General features: G+C 50.9%; 1 protein-coding gene across 1 annotated transcript in view; it reads right to left on the reverse strand.

The window, feature by feature from the left end:
• Positions 1 to 7,119: 7,119 nt before the first annotated feature.
• The window catches only part of NDUFA8 (NADH:ubiquinone oxidoreductase subunit A8), a 29,444-nt gene continuing 15,624 nt past the window's right edge, over positions 7,120 to 20,939 (reverse strand). The window contains exon 4 of the mRNA XM_063696207.1: positions 7,120 to 9,780. Coding sequence (XP_063552277.1) covers positions 9,775 to 9,780 — 6 coding nt within the window. The 3' untranslated portion in view covers positions 7,120 to 9,774. The remainder of the gene's footprint in view (positions 9,781 to 20,939) is intronic.

Here is a 20,939-nt window from a genome sequence, read left to right on the forward strand (position 1 = left end):
TATGCTGCCCCCTTGTGGTCAGAGGAGGGACTGCCACCCAGAGGCGCCCCCTGCCTTGAGTCCACTGAAATATTTGGTCTCCTTTTCTCCTGAGGTCAGCTCGCCTCAACCCTACCCCAGGGTCTTACTCCCTCCTTGTTTGTAGGTCCGGAGGCTCCTCAAGGGCAAAGGGCACCCGAGTGTCCCCACCAAAGGCTGGCCCCCTTGAGCAGAGATACGTGGAGAGGTGACCAGCTTTGCTTTACTGAGCCTGCCTGGCAGCCCCACAGCCACATCCGGGCCCCCTCTTCAGTCCTCATCTCCGTGCCTCCTCTTGTTTTCTACATGACTAATCATGTCCTCTTTCTTGGAACCCCCTCCTTCCTTGGCCCCAGTGATGCCACACTCTCCTGGGTTTCCTCCAGTCTCCCTGGGTGTTCCTTCTCTCTTTTGTGGGCATCTTGTTCCCCTCGGTCCCAACCTGTTGGTGCCCCCTGAGCCTTCTGTTTTTGTCTGGATTTGGAGCTGGGCCACCTAGCCGGCAAGCAGGTAGACACCTCAGGGCACCATCAGACCAGGAGCATCAAACAAGGAAGACGAGGAGGAAAATGTGTTTCTGTGAACCCATGGATGTGATGATTGCAAAAGTTTTTTTGTTTTTATTTTATTTTTTTGTTTTTGTTTTTTGAGATGGAGTCTCACTCTGTTGCTCAGGCTGGAGTGCAGTGGTGCGATCTCGGCTCACTGCAACCTCTCCCTCCCAGGTTCAAGCAATTCTCCTGCCTCAGCCTCCCGAGTAGCTAGAATTACAGGCATGCGCCACTATGCCCAGCTAACTTTTTGTATTTTTAGTACAGACGGGGTTTCACCATGTTGGCCAGGCTGGTCTCGAACTCTTGACCTCAGGCCTCTTGATCTTGGCCTCCCAAAATGCTGGGATTACAGGTGTGAGCCACCGTGCCAGGCCAAGAGTTTTGTAAGGCATGTAAGTGTTACATTTTATAATTTAATTTAGATTCCTTCTTTCCGACTCATGGGGGTGAGGTGAACACCATATCTTTGGTGCTTAGGGCTTCCAAGGACCTTTCCTGGGTGGCCTCAGCTGTGCACTGCCTTCAACCACCTGTCAGTAACCTTTCAACTCCCAAGTGAATATCTCCAGGCCTGATTTCAACTGCCTCCTGGATACCTCTCCAGACATCCCCTTGGCTCTCAGGCTCTAGGCTGATACCTCTCCAGACATCCTCTCCAGGCATCCCCTTGGCTCTCAGGCTCTCAGGCTCTCAGAGCCACATCAGACTCATCATCTCTTCCCCAGGCCCCTTTGTCAGCACTGATATGCCCCAAGGTAACTTCATCTTCCGGCTCCATGCCCACCATGGCCAATTCCTCACCAAAGCCTGGCAAGTCCATCTCCTTAATAGCTCTGGGATCTGCGTCGTTCTTGCCACCTCACTCCTGCCCCTGTCCTGGTCCAGGCCACCACATCCCTCCCGTCTGGCCCTCCTGCCTCCTTAGCTGGTGCTCACATGCCCATCTGACCAAGTCGCTTCCCTGTCTGGGCCTGTCTCCAGATCCCTGTCCCCCAGAATAAAGCCCACACACCTAATACTGGCCTCAAAGACCTCCAAGGGGTGGCCTGGCCACCCTCCACAGCCTCATCTCCCGCCACCCAGGATCTCACCCTGCTGTTCGAGGTGCTGAGATGCTGTCAGAGTTTGAAGACTGACAAACAAACCAAACAGGAGAGTGGCTGGGCTGGGGTGAAGTAGGAGAAGACTAGACATACCTCCCAGGGCTCTTCAAGCTGGTGATGACTTATGAAGTTGTCCACTCTGCCACTAAAGACCACCAATCTGCAAGTGGTCCCAGCCCAACTCGTACTCCTCCCATGATAAGGAGCTCCGCCCCCTCACCATCCCTGGACTGGTCCTTCTGTGAGCAAGTTCTGCTCACATATTCTGCAGTACATGCAGATTGGGGTAGGGAACTGGAACTCAAAAGACCCTCGACCCTAGGAACACAAATTCCTTTTCCTCCCTGAAATCCCATCCCTGGGAGTCCCAGTTCTCTGGGTCTGGGCGTGGGCACCCGCATCGTGGCTCAGCTGTGGTTCTAGGAAGCTAGCCAGAGCCTGACAGAGAGATTGCCAAGACAGCCGCCAGAGGGCAGTGCTGCCCCACACACGCCCAGGGGCCAGCCTGCCTTTGTGTCTCAGGCTGCGTGGGTCTTTCAAGGAGAGGCTGCGTGTCTATGTTTGTGTGTATGTGACTGTGGGAGTCTATTACTTTGTGTGTCTCTGGCGGCAGGGTTGGGGGTTGTCTAGGCCAGTTGGTATATGTGATTGTCCATTTTTGCTCACGTCTGAATACCCCAATTTCCATCCCAGGAAGGGGTGCAGATGCAATGGGGCCCCAGGCAGGACGGGGAGGAGCACGGCCATCCTCTGAAGAGCCCTCGCCACCATCACCCCCACCATGAGCCTCCAGCCAGACCGGGCCTCAAGTACCTGTCAGTTGAGTCAATGACCCAGTGACAAGGACCAGTTAGTTGTCCTTGTCACTGTCTGGAACCCAGGGCCAGTCCTGGTCTGTGGGGTCCAGGTGCTGCAAACCCCCAGTCCCTCCCTCCCCGCCTCCTCTCCCCTCCTGCCCACCATCACCATACAGCAAGGACAGGGAGACTATACCCCCATATCACAGTGGAGGTGTCCGTTTGATCAGCCTTGAGCTGGACACCAGAGCTTGCTGGTGACTCACCGGCAGCCCCCAGGCTGGTCAGGCCCGGGAGAAGGACGCCAGTGTACCCTGCCTGCTGCTGTACCTGCAGGACATGCCTGGACACCAGCGTGCTCTGGGAGGGAGCTGTCCTGTTGCCTGCGGTGGTGGGGACAGGGGAAGGCTGCTCTGAGCTGTACTTGGGATGCGTCTGGGAAGACAGGAAGGGCGTGCCAGCAAGAGAACAGCATGTGCAGGGCAGGGAGGTGTGAGGGCGCAGCCTGGGCAGCCAAGGGGCCTGCGCCGCAGGATAAGTGGGTCTGGTGGCATGCGGGAGGCGGCAGAGGCAGCGGGCAGGGAGGGGCCTCTCTCCCCAGCAGCTTGGTTGCGGGGACGAGCCAAGCCACCCCATGCTCACAGCCAAGGCAGGGGTCTTGAGACCCGCTTCATACCTCTGTGACCTCCAAGGAGCAGACAGTCCCCGTTACTGCCCCTGCTGTCCCCAGGGACCCAGGAACGCAGGGAATGTGCAGCTGGAGGGGGAGGGACAGCGACTGACATTCTAGACCGGTGATGCACCCAGTTAGAGGCCTAGAGCGAGGAGAGGAAGTGTGGGGCACAGAATAAGGAGAGAGAGAACAGAGGGAGAAAGAGACACCGGGAGGGGAAGGGAGACAGAGACGGGGAGTCGGAGGAGGGAGCGGAGAGAACCGAGGGAAGGGGGTGCCAGGAGGAGGGGTAGGGAGAACTTTCTTGGCCTCCCTGCTCGCGCCCTCCCGGGCAATCAGGCCGGCAGGAGGCAGGTGGTCCGGGGCAGACAATGGCGCGGAGGAGTGCGGAACCTGGGACTAAATTTGGCGTTGCCTTTGCAGGGCGCGGGGCGCCCGTTCATCTCGATGCAAAGGAGAGACTAAATGAATATGCAGCGCGGGCTGTAATTGGGCCGCCGCGGCCGCCGCCGCCGCCGCCGCACTATAATTTTCCAAACAGGATCTTGCAATCAGGGCCTTATTCATTAGCGCATAAACAATTTTGTTTCTCGGCACTCGAGCCTGTCAATCACGCGGAGAGGGAACATCTTGGCCGGAGGCGCGGGCCGCCGTGCGCGCTCCCACGCGCGCCCCCTCGAGCGCCGCCAGGTGGCTTTGTGTCCGGGAGGCCCTTGGGTGCTGGGGTGGAGGGGGCCCGGGGCACGCTTCGGGGTCCACACCCCAGCCCGGCGGATGGGGGTGGGCGGCCAGAGAGAACACAGGTTTGGGGGCCCACCGCCCCGGCTTGCAATTCTGCTTCTGACCTCACCAGCTCTGCCCTTGGGCAACCCCCCTTCTCCTCCCCAGGCTCAGTTTGCCCTCTGTAAGATGTGCTCAGCGCATTCACCCCGCAGAACTAGAGGGGGCATCGGGTGGAATAATGGATGCTTTGGGTGCTGAGGCTGGGGGGTGGGGTGCTGAGGAGGGGGCCTTCTAGCTCTTTTTATTAAAGGAGGGGATCAGAGGCCCACAGAGAGCTTCTCATCCCATCACCACCCCCACCCCTCTAGGACGGCTCCTGCGACTCTGTCTAGGGAGGCCTCAGAGTGGTTCTCTAAGAGCTGGGCTGGGCACAGCCCTGGGCTCACCCACACGCTGGGGTGGGCACGCATGCGTGATCTCCCGTGCTGGCTCCCAGGAGGGCTGTGCACGCGGGGGCACCTATAACTCTACAAGCCCATGTGTGACTGTGCCACAGGCTTTGTGCCTGTGTGTGGGGAGGGGGGGCGGGGGCGCTGTGACTGTGTGTTCAGCTACTTGGCTGCTGGTGAGATCATGGAGCTGAGTGTGGCTGCCTAGCAGTAGCCAGGTGACAAGGACTGAAGGGGGCTGGTGAACAGAACTGTGGGGTCTTTGGGGCCCAGGTGACCTGGCAAGAACTGCAGAGAGGTCAGGAAGCCCTGAAGGGCTGTGTCTTTCAGGACAGATGACATCTCTGTCTTCTCCGCCTCCTCCCTGGCGACCCCTCCATCAGCCCCATGTCCCCAGCACAGTCATCCAGGGTGCCCAGGCTGGGGAGATAAGCAGCCTGGTTTTGCCCTACTGCCAGGCCTTGCAGTGGGGAGGGTTCACCTTCCCCACCTCTCTGACCCCACCCCCAGCCCCCTCAGTGCCTCCCTGACAGCACCAAGACTCAGCCCCATGCTCCCTCCATCAGGGAAGCCTAAAGGCCTCTGGAATTTCAGGGCCAAATGTTCTAATCAGCTCAGATTTACAGAGATCACAGCAGGTCAGAGCTGGATAGACCCATTGCATGGATGAAGAAACAGAGGCCTAGGACTGGAAACAGGAACGATACAGGCCTGGGACCCCCCCACCCCCAGCAAGTGGGGAGCAGAGCTAGGATCTGAACTCCTGTCTCTGGCCCCAAAGCAGGGGGCAAGGACCTGACTTCCCGAAGACACACACCGCCGACAAGCATAAGCACCAGCAGACCACGGAGGCCTCCCGCAACCCGCCATGCCCCTCTCCTGCCCCCACCCCGGCATCCTCCTCCTCTGCTGTGCCCAACCCCTGCCCCCTCCACATCCCCACTTCACACAGAGACAAAGAATTTGAGGATGTGCTGGCAGCCAACTGACAGGCCATCAGTCTCTACCCAGACACCCTCTTCACAGTTCTAGCCCCAGCCCGGATGCCACCCCACCCGCTAGTCACCCCCAGCACCGGGCCAGGAAGGGAGGCGGCCCGGGAAGGGGCTGTGGGGGAAGGCACGGAGTCCGGAAGCCCAGAGGAACAGTCTTCAACCTGTGAATCCGGCCGCGCCTGGCCCTGCAGCCTCCCCGGCCCGGCAGCCTCCCTGCTCCTGCGTGTCCCAATGCATGATGCACAGCTGACCCCTGCCTGTGAGGGACCCAGGCCGTCTGTGAGGCAGTTGCCATGAGTGACTCCTGGTGAACAGCCCATTGGCATCTCCGAGTGCTGGGCAGAGGCCAGAGGCAATGGCTTTGGACGAGAAGACCAAGGTTTAAAACCCAGCTCTGCCACTTTCTGGCTGGTTGACCTCAGGCAAGTCACCAGACTTCTCTGTGCCTCAGTTTCCTCATCTGGAAAGAAGAGCTATTTAACTCACTGGGCACCCAGTCGGTACTTGGTGCTTAGTAAACAATAGGATGAAGGAAAGGAAGGCACAGAGACCCTCCCACATGCAGGCCAGACTTAAACCCAGACCCTAGACCCCAGAAACATGTTCCAGAGCTTTCACGCATGAGGAACCCTTGCCAGGCCCCCACCTGCTGGAGGCAGCCGAGTCAGGGTTTCTAAGCAAAACTCACGCGAGTTTGTCATTCTTGAAAAACAGTCCCTTTCCAAGCCCTGTTTTACCTTTCCTTAATGGACCACTTGCTTTCAGGGCCCTCATCCTGGGAGGTAGGTTACTCTGCCCATGTAGTGGAGACAGAACTGACCCCAGAGGGTCAAAGCCTCTGCCCCAAGGTTCTTCCTCAACTGGGAAGAAAAAGAGTCAGGACTTGAATCCACTCTTTCAAGTACTCCTGTTTCTGCTCCCATTCTTCTGCTGCCTTGGTGGGTATGGGCCTTCCAGTTGGGGACACCTGGGCTGCTCCGAGTCCAGCCTCCAGAGCTGCCAGGTCAGCAGTGTAACCAGTCACTCCACCTCCTGCAGGGTTGCTGGACTGTCATCTAGGAAGAAGATGGTCTAAATTCAAGTTCCTCAGGAAGTCTTGGTTCTGAGGCCCCCAGGGAGCGTCAAAGCTCAAGCGGAGAGAAAACTGAGTGGGAGGGGGAGGAACCAGGTCTCTAAAGAGGTGTAGAGACCTAGAGGCATGAGTTTCCTTGGGGACATCCCTCTGTAGATCTTACCTCATCCCGAACCTCCTCCCTCTTGGAGGCTTTACTTATATCTCAGTTATCTATGCAACATGGAGCAGGAGAAAGAGCTCAGAGGGTTACCAGCTACGTGACCTCCAGAAAGTCAGAACTTCTCTGAGCCTAAGCTTTCTCATCTATGAGAGAGGAATAGTATCCTAATAAGAATTACTACTCCACGCCAATGCACTGTTCCAGACCTAGCACCTAGCATAGCGCCCTGCACATAGTAAGTGTTCATTAAAAGTCTGTTGAGTGAGTGAGTGAGTGAAGTGACAAAAGAGAAAGCAGAGGAAAAAGGTCTTCCATCGCCCATGTGATTGCCTTCTCCCCAACCCCAGCCTCAATCAGCTGGTGTGCTAGAGGCCCCTCTGCAGACTCAGCCCCTCCCAGTGCCTCATTCCTGGTGGGTGGGATCCAGGGCCCAGGGCTGCCTTGTCCAATGCAGCAGCCACTGGCGCATGTGGCCACTGAGCACATGACATGTGGCAAGTCCAAACTGAGGTGTGCTGTAAGTGTAGGATACACAACAGTTTTTGAAGACATTGTACCCCCTAAAAAAGGAATGTAAAATATCTCATTTAATTTTTATATTGATAACAGGTCGAAATAATATTGTGGACATACGGGGTTCAGTAAAATATGTAGTTAAAACTCACTTCACCCACCTCTGTCTACTTTTGTAATGTGTTACTAGAAAATGTAAAATGACACGTGGCATGCCTCTGTGGCCTGTGCTACACTTCTGTTAGACAGCAGAGGACTGGAACACACTACAGACCCCAGCCCCCCACCCTCCACCTTTCCTATTCTGGTCCTCTCTCTTCCCATCCAGATGGCAGGGCTGCCAGGCTGGAACAGTGTGGTGTTTGGGAGAGAGGCCCCCTGGACTGGAAGCAGGGACTGAGTTCCAGTCTCTCCCAGTGCACTCAGATCCAGTGCACAGGATGGGGCATCTGCCTCAGTTTCCCCTATCCTGCCCCCAGTTCTGCATCTGGCCTGGTCCTGCCCCATCCCTCCCCACCTCCTGAGACCTGGCCAGGCTATCCTTTATGCTTTTCTCTTGGATCCTGGAATCACCCCATGGTCTCATTCCTGAGCCAGAAAGGCACCTGCATAGGGCCACAGCCACCAACTCAGAAGTCCCTGGGGGGCTCAGCCGTGTGTCCGCCACCTCCACTTTACCCCAACCAGTCAATTTGCCTTCCACACCTCACTCCCCCCTAGCACTTCTCTCCTTCCCTTAGGCCACTCCTCTAGTCCAGGCCTCATCCATTCATTCAGCAGGTATCTACTGAGCCCCGGTGTACCAGGCACTCTTGTTGGTCCTTGATATGCTTCAGTGAACGAGGCAGGCAAACCCCTCAGCTCTCATGAGCTGGCATCCCAGTGAGGAAAACAGAGAATAAACAAGAAACTGAAGACAAGTATATGGTGTGTGTTAGAAGGTGTAAATGCTAATAGGGAAAAAGAATAGAGCTGGGTAGGGAAGATCGGCACCACACTGACCTCCCTGCCTCTAGGCTGACCTCTGACCCATCCTCCGTGGGCTGCTGGAGGGATCTCAGGTCCAACCATGCTACTTCCCTGCTCCAAAGCGCTCACTGGCTCCCCAGTGCCTCCAGGTGAAGGTCCAAGCTCCTTAGCCCAGTATGCAGAGCGTCCCCATGATCTGGCCCTGCCAACCTCATCTTCCTGCCAGCAGCTCCCGGCATGCTCTCTAGCACCACCCTGCCTTTCCCTCTGCCAAGAACACCCTTCTCACACTCCTATGTCAGTAGGCTTGTTCTCACCCTTAAAGGCTCCTCGCACTGTCGGGCAGGTTTGCGCCCACACATGTGGGTCTCCATGTCCTAGACCTGTGCGCATGCTGCAGCTACACGCCTGCCACTGCCACAGCTCTCACACGTGGGTGCACATTCTCTGTGAGCAGGCACGCCGCATTCCCTTGCGGGCTCCTCCTCCTCGGAGAGGCCCAGTCCGGGGCAGGGGCTGCCCAGGTATGTCTAACTTCCTAAAGCCTCAGCGGGAACAGGCGCTGCGATTCAGGAAGTCGCCATGGCAACCGCCCTCCTGCCATCTCCTGCAATCAGCGCTGGGACCCGGCCACCCGCTGGGCTTCCTGGAGATTCGTTCCCTATGATTTGAGGCTGGGGGGAAGAGGCATGGGGGAATCTCTTAACCCCCTGGACCCCACCCTTCCTACCCTGGTCCTCTCTCTTCCCATCCAGGATGGCAGGGCTGCCAGGCTGGAACGGTGTGGTGTTTGGGAGAGGGGCCCCCTGGACTGGAAGCAGGGACTGAGTTCCAGTCCCAAATAACAACTTGTGTGGCCTTGGATAGATCCCTTCCACTCTCTGAGCCTCCGTTTCCTCACCCATGAGATGCCTCTCTTACAGGGTCTCTATGGGGTCTGGGGCAATAATGTGGCATGTATTAGATATTCAGCTAATGCTGTCATGGAAACTGAAGGTCTGAAACAATCCATTGCTTTTACCGAGTTTTAGGGCGCTCTCCCATCTGTTAGTCTGCAACAGCCCTTGAGGTGAGCTTTTTCATGTCAATTTGACAGAAGAAGAGCCCAAGGTCAGAGAGGTGGAGAGAAGGAGGTGGTGGGAGAAGGCTGGGGTTGCTGGGGAGCTCCAGGGAAAAGACTGGGAAGGATGGTGCTTGGGATGGCTCTTTCTCTGCCAGCACACACAGGTGACCCTGCCTCCCTTCCACTTGCTGACAAGAATCTGGCCTTCATCTCAGGCTGGAGCTGGGGAGGTAGGGGGGCCTCCTATATCCCAGGTCCCTCCTCAATAGAAAGAGCCCTGGGCTGGAGGCAGGAGGCCTGTGTTCCAATACTGACTGGCTGTGTGACCTGGGGGAGGGGCACTGGGGCAAGGGGTCACTTGCTGTGTCTGAGCCCCCTAGATTAGAGGATAAGCCAGATGACCCTAAGGGTACATCCTGCTCGCATGTGCTGGGCTGTGGTTCCTAGTCTAGATCAAGACAAGCTTTTGGGACATTGCAGTCCTGGGCTACGGTGACCTGTGAGTTTGCCCAATACCATGGCACAGACCTCTCCCACAGACAGATGGGCCTGGCTTCACGCATGCTCTTGGAGAGACTGGAAATAGAAGTGTCGTTGTTCTCCCAGCTCCACCAGGGCTTGAGTTTCTTCACCATGATGCTGCAGTGTCTATTTCTCCATCTCTCTCCAGTCCTTGGGAAAGTCACCCCTAGTGAGGGAAAAGGCACCACGTTTGCCACTAGCCTCGGGCCCCTTTCATGCCCATGGTTCCATCTAATCCTCACAACCACTCTGCAAAGTAGACCTTACTTCCTGCATTTCGTGGGTGAGGAAATGAAGGCTCAGAGAATTGGAGTGACTTGCTCAAGGTCACACAGCTAATAAATAAGTGGCCGAGCTGGGAATTGAACCCAGGTCCCTCAGGTCCCAGATGCCAGTAGAAAGACCATTCTTGATTTCTGCTTTACCTAATTGCCTGGTGCCTCTCTCAGTGACAGCTCTGCTACCTGGAACTCCTCTCTCTCCTCTTTCTGGGACCCCAGGTACTGTCCATGGCACTGCTTCCTCCTTATCCAGGCAGGAAAGGTGCTTAGACTCAGAAGTACAGAGGCAAAGAGCCCTTTGAGAGGACCCAGACCAGTCCCACTTGACCAGCTCTGCCTCCAGACAGATGAGGAAACTGAGGCCAGGCTTGAGACCTAGAATTAAAGGTGCAGTCTCCTATCCAACCATGAGGCATGGTGGAAGGTGAATCTCACCCAACAGGATTCTAGGAGGCAGAGGCTCTCAGAAAGAGGGGAATCAGTGGAGAACGCATCAGGGAATGTGTTCTATGGCAGGCAGGTCTGCTGGTCAGGGCTTGACGTTTTGGAATGGACTGGCAGAGAGGAGAGGGAACAGGCCAGATCTGAGGATGGGGGTTGGGTGGCTTGGCTGAGCTGAAGGGTCAGGCAGCCTTGGCCAGGCTCCCATCTCCAGCCCCAGGGCGAGCGCGTGAGGTGGAGCTGCGACATTCAAGCAGCTTCCTCCCCTTTGTTGGGAGTGATGTCGCCCATTTCCTGGATGTCCAAGAACCAGCTTCAAACAATAGCGCTGTCAGGAAGCCAGGAAGGGGCTGCTGCCCTGCGCCTGGTCCTACCCCATCCCTCCCCACCTCCTGAGACCTGGCCAGGCCATCCTTTATGCTTATCTCTTTGAGTCTGATGCCTCTGCCACCAGCCAGCTGTGTTTCTGCGGGCAGGCCACCTAACTTCTCTGGGCCTGAGCTCTCCATCTAAAACTTGGGGAACAGATTCTTACCTAGCAGAGCTGGCACATCGATCAAAGGAGGTAATAACAGTAGTAGGGCTGGTGGCCAACACACCACACGTAGATAACGCACGTGGAAACGCTTGGCACGTGGTAGGCTTGAAAAATGTGATTTGACAGTTTTCATGATTCAGAGTCAATTCACCTTTTCCAAATGCCTACTAAGTGTCAAGCATTTCCGCATGCGTTATCTACGTGTGGTAGGTTAAGACTTACGGTTTTGGAATCAGACAAAACTGGGTTTAAATCCCAGTTCTACCACTTACTATATATAGCTGTGTGACCCTCGATAATGAGATAACCTTTCCGAGCATCAGCTTCTTCATCCATAAAACGGGAATAACAGGAACGCCTATTTCATGAAGTCATCGTGAGAAATATGTGGGCCAATAAATGTAGAACCCTTGGTGCAGTGCTCAGCAAACAGCAAGTACCTAATAAGCGTCAGTCATTATCATTTCCACCATGGCTTTCTACAGGCCCATTTCATATCTTTGCTCACACTGCTCCCCTGCCTCTGAGCCCCTCCTCTCTAAAAGTTGTGCAGGCATCCAACTCTGCACAACTTTTAATATTGAGTTGCAGCCACACAGGTAGTCCACAGTGAGGTAGTCAGAAGTCTAGGCTCAATCCTAATTTCACTACTATCTGAACCCTTCCCATCTTTGGGCCTCAGTTTCCCCATCTGTGAAGTAAAGGGAATTTATGGTTCTCTGGGGGTCTCACAATTCCGACGCTCCATGAGTTAGTTCAGTCCTCTGACACCGGACCATTCCTGACACTGGACTTGGCAATGGATCAGAGCCCTCACCCGGCACGAGAGGGCGACTGCCTGCTCACGTCACCAGCAGGCTGGAATCCTCCCCAAATGCGGAGAGCTGCACAACTGGTTCAAGCTGTGTCCAGGCTTGGAAGCTGGGTGGATGTTTTTGTCAAGAAACACGGCCTTTTCATTAACGCCATTGTCCACCAATTAGCCCAAGGCTGACTCACAGGGAACACCGTGCTGGGGGCCTCCATTCAGACAGCCTGTGGCTGGGGCTTTGTGTTCTGCCAGCCCCTCCCTCTTGCCTGGAAAAGCTCTCTGCCTGTCCACCTTGCCTCAAAACCCCCTGCTGGGGGCACTTGTCAGTCTGAGGGGTCCCATTGGCCGCACACCTAGTTGGTGCAAGGCAATGTATAGTCATCTTGTCACGGAATCTACAAAACCACCCCAGAAGGGCAGCACTGTTGTTATTCTCATTTCTCAAAGGAGAAAAATAAACTTCAGAGAAGTGAAGTGTGTTTCTCAAGTCTGACAGAAGACTCAACTGTCTCATGAGTCACCAGACAGAGTGGCTTTTTGGACCGTAATATGCTTAGAGCTGCATGGCCTGGGTGAGACACTTCACTCTCCATATTCTCTCCTGTCTCTCCTCATGCTTCCGTTACCAATCATCCAATTCACCAACTCGAAACTGATAACTAAGAGGGAAGCAAAGAGCCCGGGTTTTGCAGCCAAACAGCCATGGGTTATTTATTTATTTATTTAGAAACAGGATCTCGCTGTGCTGCCCAGGTTGCAGTGTAGTGGCATGACCACAGCTCACTGCAGCCTTGAAGTCCTGGGCTCAAGGGATCCTCTCACCTCAGCCTCCCGAGTAGCTGGGACCACAGGCACGTGCTACCATGCCGAGCTAATTTTTTCATTTCTGGAGAGGTGGGGTTTCACCATGTTGCCCAGGCTGGTCTTGAGCTCCTGGGGTCAAGTGACCCTCCCACCTTGGCCTTCCAAAGTGCTGGGATTACAGGTGTGAGCCACCATGCCCGGCCAAGCCGTGGGTTTTAATTCTGCTTCTGCCAGAGATAAAATACACATAGTCCCCGCCTTGAGAAGCTCAAGTCAAGAAAGGGAGGTAAATAGAACAGTAAACAAATAATCGCCATGTAATTTGACATACAAGACAGCTGTACCTCATAGAAATTTCCCATGTCAATAGAGTCACTTTCGTCCTTTTCACGGCTGTTCGGGATCACATTGTGTGGCTCTGTTGCAACTCATTTACTGTTCACTACTAATGAACAGAAGCTTTCTCTCTCTCTCTCTCTCTCTTCGCTTTTTACAAGCAATGCTGAATGAACATCCTTGTACACAGCTTAATGTACTTGAATCAGTGCTTCTGTGGTATGAATGTTTACAGGTCAGGAATGGTACACACATTATATTTTGATAGATGTACCAAATTACCTTCCAAACATAATGTATCAATACAACAATTTATACTCCTCCCTGTAGCGTAGGAGAGTATGCATTTCCCCACTTCTGGGTCAATACTCAATATTATCAACTTTTTACACATTTGCTGAACTAATTAAATGGCATCTTATTATGGTTTTACTTTGCATTATTCTAATTGCTGTTGAAGTTAAACATCTTTCACATGTTTATTGGCCATTCTGATGCTCTGTTCTGCAAACTGTCAGTTCATAGCGTTTGTAGATTTTTTTTTTTCTGAGACGAAGTCTCACTCTGTCACCCAGGCTGGAGCGCAGTGGTGCAATCTTGGCTCATTGCAACATTTGCCTCCCGGGTTCAAGTGATTCTCCTGCCTTAGCCTCCTGAGTAGCTGGGATTACAGGCGCCCACCACCAAGCCTGGCTAATTTTTGTATTTTTAGTAGAGACAGGGTTTCACCATGTTGCCCAGGCTGGTCTCAAACTCCTGACCTTGTGATCCGCCCACCTCAGCCTCCCAAAGTGCTGGGATTACAGGCGTGAGCCACCGCGCCCAGCTGCCTTTGCAGCTATTTGTATCTGGGTGTTTATCTCCCAACTTTCTGCTTCGGTTCTGTCAAGTTTTTGATCCCACTCCTGCCCTTTAGGCTTCTGATGCTCAGGTCTCCTCCAAGGTCCCAAGCACTGCTCCCCACTCCTGTAGTTTAATCTTCCCGATCCATTCCTCCACACAATAGCACTAGCCACAGTTTCAGCCAGCCTGAATGCAGGAGGGCAGAGAAATTCAGATCGAATTTGGCCCAATCAAAAGGCAGTTCAAGTAGTGGATGATCTCCAAAAGGTTTCTCTTCTAACTTTTAAGATCAAAGCCCTCATAATAATCCTCTAAACAAACTCAGCCTCAAACGGCAACAAAGTTACATGAAACAATTTCTTTTCCTTTCCTTTTTTTTTTTTGTTTTTTTTTTTGAGACAGAGTCTCACTCTGTCTCGCCCAGGCTGGAGAGCAGTGGAGTGATCTTCGCTCACTGCAGACTCTGCCTCTTGGGTTCAAGTGATTCTCCTGTCTCAGCCTCTGGGGTAGCTGGGATTACAGGTGTGCACCATCACACCCGGCTAATTTTGTATTTTTAGTAGAGATGGGGTTTCACCACGTTGGCCAGGCTAGTCTCAAACTCCTGAACTCAAGTGATCCACCTGCCCTGGCCTCCCAAAGTGCTGGGATTACAGGTGTGAGCCACCGTGCCTAGCCACATGATTTCTAATGAGGGAAGTGGTTGACAAAATCTTAGAATCTCTTCTATATCTTGTCCCTCAAATGTCAGTGTGGGTGATCTATTTAAAACAGAAGCCCAAAATGCTTTTCTCATTTTAATGAAATTCCCGGAATGAATTGCCCAGGTGATTAGGTCTATTTCAAGAAAATATGAAAACTCCACTGTCTCCCCCAGCAAGCTGGCTAATAGAGAAACTATGTTTCATATATTCCTTGACATGGAAAAGAGCTTGGATACCTACTTGGTCCAACTCTTTATTTTACAGCTAAAGAAACTGGCTGAAAGGGGAAAGTGGCTTGCCAAGGCCACATAACAAGGTCACAGACGGAGCCCAGCATAGCAGCCCAGCTTGCTTTTCCTCTTTGCCCGGCTGCCCATCACAGTGATATGGAAGAAAAGATGCTAAAGGACTTTCTGGAAAGTTCTTTGGTATGAATTCACCACTAGGATCCTTGGAAACAACCACAGCAGCCCAAGGGTGCTGTGTGTTCAACAATCAAATAAATAAATAAAGCCTTTAAGTCAAACCACTGTCATATGACATAATACCTTAGTTTTGGAGAGCAAGGGAAAGGAACAGTATTATCATTTTCTTTCTAGCATCAACTCTTCCATCAGAGCAGCATAATTGATTAAAACAAGGCTTCCAGAAAGGGCATGCCTGCTTAATTTGCATTCAACCCTCAAATTAAAGGAATACTGGCATGCAATTTATATTTCTTGCATGCAATTTATATTTCTTGCATGTAATTTATATTTCTTATTACCGCAGCCTAATTTGACCTTTTATGCAACCATCTCCCATCAGTTCACAGACAGCATTTTTACTGCGACTGTGACACGGATTTCTGGGCTTCTTTTTTTTCCTTTTTGAGAAAACAAAAGCAAAAAGCTTGCAAGTCTCCCATCTTTTCCAATGGCGTTAATCATTAAGGTAAAATCCCGGGCCTCGTTTTGCATAGAAAATACCCTGGTGTTTATTCTGTATAGAGTGATACACATTGAACGATTAACTAGGCTACTCTCTTTTGCAGAGGTGATGGCTGTGCTGCATTCATTCAACAAACAGTTATCAGGCACTATGTGTCGGCTGCTGTTACACGAAGGAGAAGATACAACTGCAAAGGAGATGCAGTTCTTGCTCTCAAGGAGTGTTATGCAAGGCAGGTCATGCGCAGGGTGCTTCTGAACACGGAGGAAGAGGTGATTCTCTTGCTGGGGGTGGGGATGTTGACAGCCGCTTCACAAAGGAGACAAAATGTGAGCTGAATCTCCAAGAAAGAGATCACCAAGAAGAGGTGGGGGAGACCATCTGAGCAGAGGACACAGCAAGAGGAAAGGCACAGAGTGGGGCTCAACACAGATGGAGTGTTGGGGGACAGTAGTGGGAGATGAAGCTGGAGCGCTCTGAGTCACACTGTGAGGAGACTGACTGTCACACTGGGGAGGCTGGACTTTACCCAGCAGACTGCAGAGACACCTATGGCAGGAAACGTCCCCATGAGAATAAAGGTGGAAGTATTATAGATAGGCTGTGACCTGCATTAGGCTCTTCCACACAAAACCACATTCCAGGCAGACGAGTTTCCTCTCTGTTCCTGAAGCAAAGTGAGCCCTGCCCTGCCTTGGGGTTTTGCTCCTGCCAAAAGGTTTGTTCCTGCAGACTGGGACACTCTTTCATCCACTCTTTCACTGGCTGGCTCCTTTTCACACTCCAGGAGGAAGCTCAAACTGCGCTTGCTCTGAGAGTCCTTCTGTGGCCTGTCTTCTTAAACGTTCCCTCACCCCCTAGCTAGTCACTATTATATTAACCCTGTTTAGTTCCTTCTCAGGATTTATCACAACCTGAAATCATCTTGTTTTTGAATTGCCTGTTTATTGCCTCCACCAATGGAATGGAAGTTCCATGAGGGAAGGGCCCCTGTCTTGTTCACTACCCATGTCTAGAAAGGCAGGCTGCAAAATCAATGTTGATTGAATGAATTAACTACTTAATGTGTTTCCAGAGTTCTAGCTGCAACTACACCCCCTTTTCTCCAACTGAACAAAGTATTTATGAGTATGAATGAGCAAGAGTGATAGTACTTATTACAGTGCCTGTATGTCCAAGCCACACACCACACCAATTTTTATTTTTTCCTTTAGAGACAGATTCTCACTCTGTCACCCAGGCTGGAGTGCGGTGGCATGATCTCAGCTCAATGCAACCTCCACCTCCCAAGTTCAAATGATTGTCATGCCTCAACCTCCCCAGTAGCTGGGATTACAGGTACATACCACTACGCCCAGCTAATTTTTGTATTTTTAGTAGAGACGGGGTTTCGTCATGTTGCCCAGGCTGGTCTCGAACTTCTGACCTCAGGTGATCTGCCTGCCTCAGCCTCCCAAAGTGCTGGGATTACAGGCGTGAGCCACCGCGCCCGGCCCCAGACCAATTAAATCCAAATCTCTGGGGGTGAGATCCAGACATCAGTATTTCAGGATCCCCTTGGGTGATTCCAATGTGTATCCAATGCTGAGATTCTAATACTTTTGAAGGACAAGCACACAGACAATCTTCATTTTGTTTCCCAGAGCTACCAGTTTTCATACATGAAGCCTGGGACATCTTACTTAGCTACTCCCTAGTATCTGGAATCTGTCTTATTTTTTAGAAGTAAATAAATTTGCAAATTTCAATATCTTACTTAAATTACTTGTGACACACATCACAAATAATCAAGACATATAAAGGCATCACGACCTCAAACTGAGACTTCCTAAATAAGAGAAGCAGCTTTTTAAAGCCCAAGTATGTCATGATCCATTTCAGGGCATAAAAAAAATCCTTTATTATATCCAAAGCATTTCAGCCAGGATTTGATATCTACAAAGATGGCAATTTAACCTCAAAGAGTTACTCGTATTTCTACCTAAAAGTAATTTATTGTTTGTGGTTTTACAGCACGTAAAGGGTTTGGAAGTCCTCTGGAAAGGTAAACTTCGTGTACAGTTAATCATTTCCTGGATGTTTGTCATATATTGGGCACTAGGATATAGAAACAGAAATAAGATAGAAGTCCAACTCTTGCAGCACTGAGAACAGGAGAGGTAAGACACAGCCAGGGTCACGACAGGTGTTACTCAAATACAGTCTTATAACAATGCTACCATTTATCAACCCTCTAATATGCATTTTGTGTGTGTAACTCACTATATAGTCATAGCCATCCCAGAAGGCAGGTACTATTACTGTCATCTCCTTCCCCTTCTATTTTACAGATGAGGACTATAAGGTACAGAAAGGTTAAGTATCTTCTCTAGGGTCACACAGCCATTAAATGACCAGAGCCTGGATTCAAATCCAGACAACCCAACTCTAGAGCCCTCATGCCCAACCATCATACTACATTGTGTCACGGGAACAAAGGGGCAGGAAAGACCATTTTTGGCTGTAGGAAGGGGATACTTCCTGGGAAAGACACCATTCGTGTTTGCCTTTAGAGATGGGTAGACTTTCAAGAGGCAGATACGGGGAAGGACTGTTTCCTGGCAAGGGGATAGCATTCGTGAAGATCTAAAAATTCTTGATGAATAGCATGTTGTAGAGTATAGGCTACATAAGAAGAAGTAAGATAATGATGGGGAAATGGGCTAGGCTAGGGCCAGGTTATGGAGTGTCAGAATGCCAGTAAGGATTTGGGCTTTAGTTAGCAGCCATTTGTGAGCCCCTGAAGGCTTCTGAGTAGCAGAGGCACGTGGAGCAAACTTGAGGATGGACTGGAGAGGGAGATGGCAATGGGAGACCACTTAGGAAGTCATTTAATAATCCAGGCAAGGGGAACAAAAACAGCCTAGGAAAGTGACAGTGAGATAAAACAGGAAGTAGCAAATGAGAGCGATTACAGAAGAAACTCAACAGGACTTGATGTTGGATTGGAACTTGGAGTAAACGGAAGAGTCAAAGATGCATCTCAGGTTATTTGACACTGGGAGGATGGAGACACCATTAACTCAGATAGGGAAGACAGGAACAGGCTTGGCAGAGGAAAGGAGTCAGATAAATTTCCTTTGGGGATATAAGGAATTCATCTCATTATTCTCAAGCCAAACCACCAGGAAGATTTTCTATTATTTGAAGTCCTGTTCAGGAATCCTTCCCACTAACTGCTTTCCAATTGTTCTGTGACCTTTTACCTACTGAAATTGAGACAGGCACTTGTTGTGAGAGACTTAAGAAATTATTGTATTTAATTACTTAGGCTCTTCTGTCCTAGAAGGCTATGATGTCGTGTAATCCCATCGAGAGTACAGGAAAGCCAAAAGTTAGTTTCTTTGTTCAAGGAATTCAAAGCAAGGTGGGGAGGGGGAGGCAAGAACTGCTGTCCAACTTGGGCAAAAGTTACATCCTAGAATTGAATTTGAAACCATTAACAGTTCAAGATGCGTTGCTCTGGTTCTAAAGAGGTGAATTAACATTTGGGGAGTGAACAGTGCTAGAAGTTGCAGCAGGTAAATTAGTCATAGATCCTTCTCAGAAAGACGGTATGGTTTATTCCCTCATTACCCGTGTGATCTATGGACCAGTGCCCTTAGCACCAAGAAACAGCTTATTAGAAATCTCAGGACCTACCGCAGACCTACTGAATCAAAATCATTTTATTAGGATCTCCATATACACCCATTTATTTTGAGAGTAGGGGCTTTGGAATCAGATGTATCTGGGTTTAAATCTCAGCTTAGCCACTTACTACTTACTAGCAGGTAGCCTCCTGTACTTGCTTCCTCATGTCTAAAATCAGGATGTGGTTCTACAGCTTGGCTTCACATCGGAATGGGCCGGGAGTGCTTTCAAAAATTCCAAGCCCAGGCCACACTACACACTAATTACAACAGAATCTTTGCGGGTAGGATCCAAACATCAGGATTTAAAGGCCTCTCAGGTGATTCCAATGTGCACTCAAAGCTGAGAACCACTCATGGCTTTGAAGAATAGGAGTGTGGCCATTGGAACCAGACAATCTTCACTTGTATCCTGTATCTACCACTTCTTATATATGAGACTGGGGCTTCTTAACCTCTCGCTAAACTTTAACTTCCTTCATCTGTGAAATGAATATGACCTGTAGTACCTCGTTCAAAGGACTCTGGGCACTGAAGGAGGTGAAACATGTAAAGCACTTAGCACAGTGCACAATATTATTATTTATGCAAGGTGCAGCTTCCTTTGCAGAAGGAACCTAGGAAGCAACATGTGGGTTGAAGTATCATATAAACACCAATCTGCAGCCATGCTCATACCTTACCCACCAGAGGTGAATTCCAATTACTTGGCCACCAAAAGGTTAGTGGGTTTTGCCTCAGCTATTGAAAAAAATGCAAAAAAAAGTATTATTTTTCATTAGAGAATCTGAGGCAAAAGTTGGTTGGCAAGTAACTTTTGCAGAACAGGTGGGGGTTCTGCTGGAAGCATCCAAAATGCTTCCGGCTGTGGGGTCAGCACCAGGTGCAGAAGCGGGCATGGCAGATCACACAGTGCTTTTTCTTTGAACTGTCCTAGCACGTCAGGCAACAGACCCTGCACCTCATCTGCCTGGTGCCTCACAGCAATCTCCCCACTTAGAAAATCTACAATGAGCTGGAAGGGCCTTTACAAAGACTCTTGTCCAACTGCTTTGCTTTTTAGAGTGCTGCAAAGAGGTAACCAAGGCCCAGGGAGCTGAGAAGACTTATGCGGGGTCATAGGCAATTTAAAGCCATAACCAGAAGGCATAAAATGACCCAGTCAGATGTGGAGGAAACAGCCTAGTAGTGAAAAAGGAATTGAATGAAAGGGGAAAAAAGACATAATAGTGCTTTGAACCAAAGAGCTTTATAAACACTTGTGGCTTTAACCTGCCCAGGAGGTAGATAAGCATGTGCCCTTTAGTTTGTCCTCAAACTCAACCTCTCACAAGAGGTTAAGGAACACACCCAAGGTTGGAATTGACACTCAGACCTCCAGACTTCCTGGCTTTGGAGCTGGAAGTTCAGCCTCCACCTCCCTTGTCTATCAGGAAAAACATCTGGGTTATAATGCTTGAGGATGGGATATCAAGGGGAAGTGGTGGAAGTTCGGTTCTTCAAGAAACTTTGAGCAAGACTGCATGAGACCCTGCTAGGGGCCCCTCCCATTCCCTGAGTCACGCCTCAAAGAAGTTTCTGCACTTCTATCCTGGAGGCTCCCCTTGTATGACCTTTAGAGAAATCTATTTGCCTAAGACGTTGGATGGAAGGAAAGAGAGCTGAGACTTCAAAATGTGTGAACACAGACACACCCCAAGGAGCTGCCTAAAGTAACAAAGCCTTTCCTTCACATGGCCACTTCTGCCTGTTCTAACAGGGATCCCCAGCCACATGAGCGAGTGCCTAAAGCAAAGCAAGAGGAACAGGCAGGACCACAAGAAGAAAAAGCAAGGGGAAGTCATCTTTAAAGGCCAAAAGGTCACATAAAACATAATAAAATACAACCGTTTCCTTTAAAAATTTTAATGGACAGGAAATGGTATAGAATAACTGCCAAGTCACATAAATTAACTTTTTTGTTAAT

This window comes from Gorilla gorilla, chromosome 13, assembly GCF_029281585.2.
Source record: "Gorilla gorilla gorilla isolate KB3781 chromosome 13, NHGRI_mGorGor1-v2.1_pri, whole genome shotgun sequence".
NCBI lineage: Eukaryota > Metazoa > Chordata > Mammalia > Primates > Hominidae > Gorilla > Gorilla gorilla.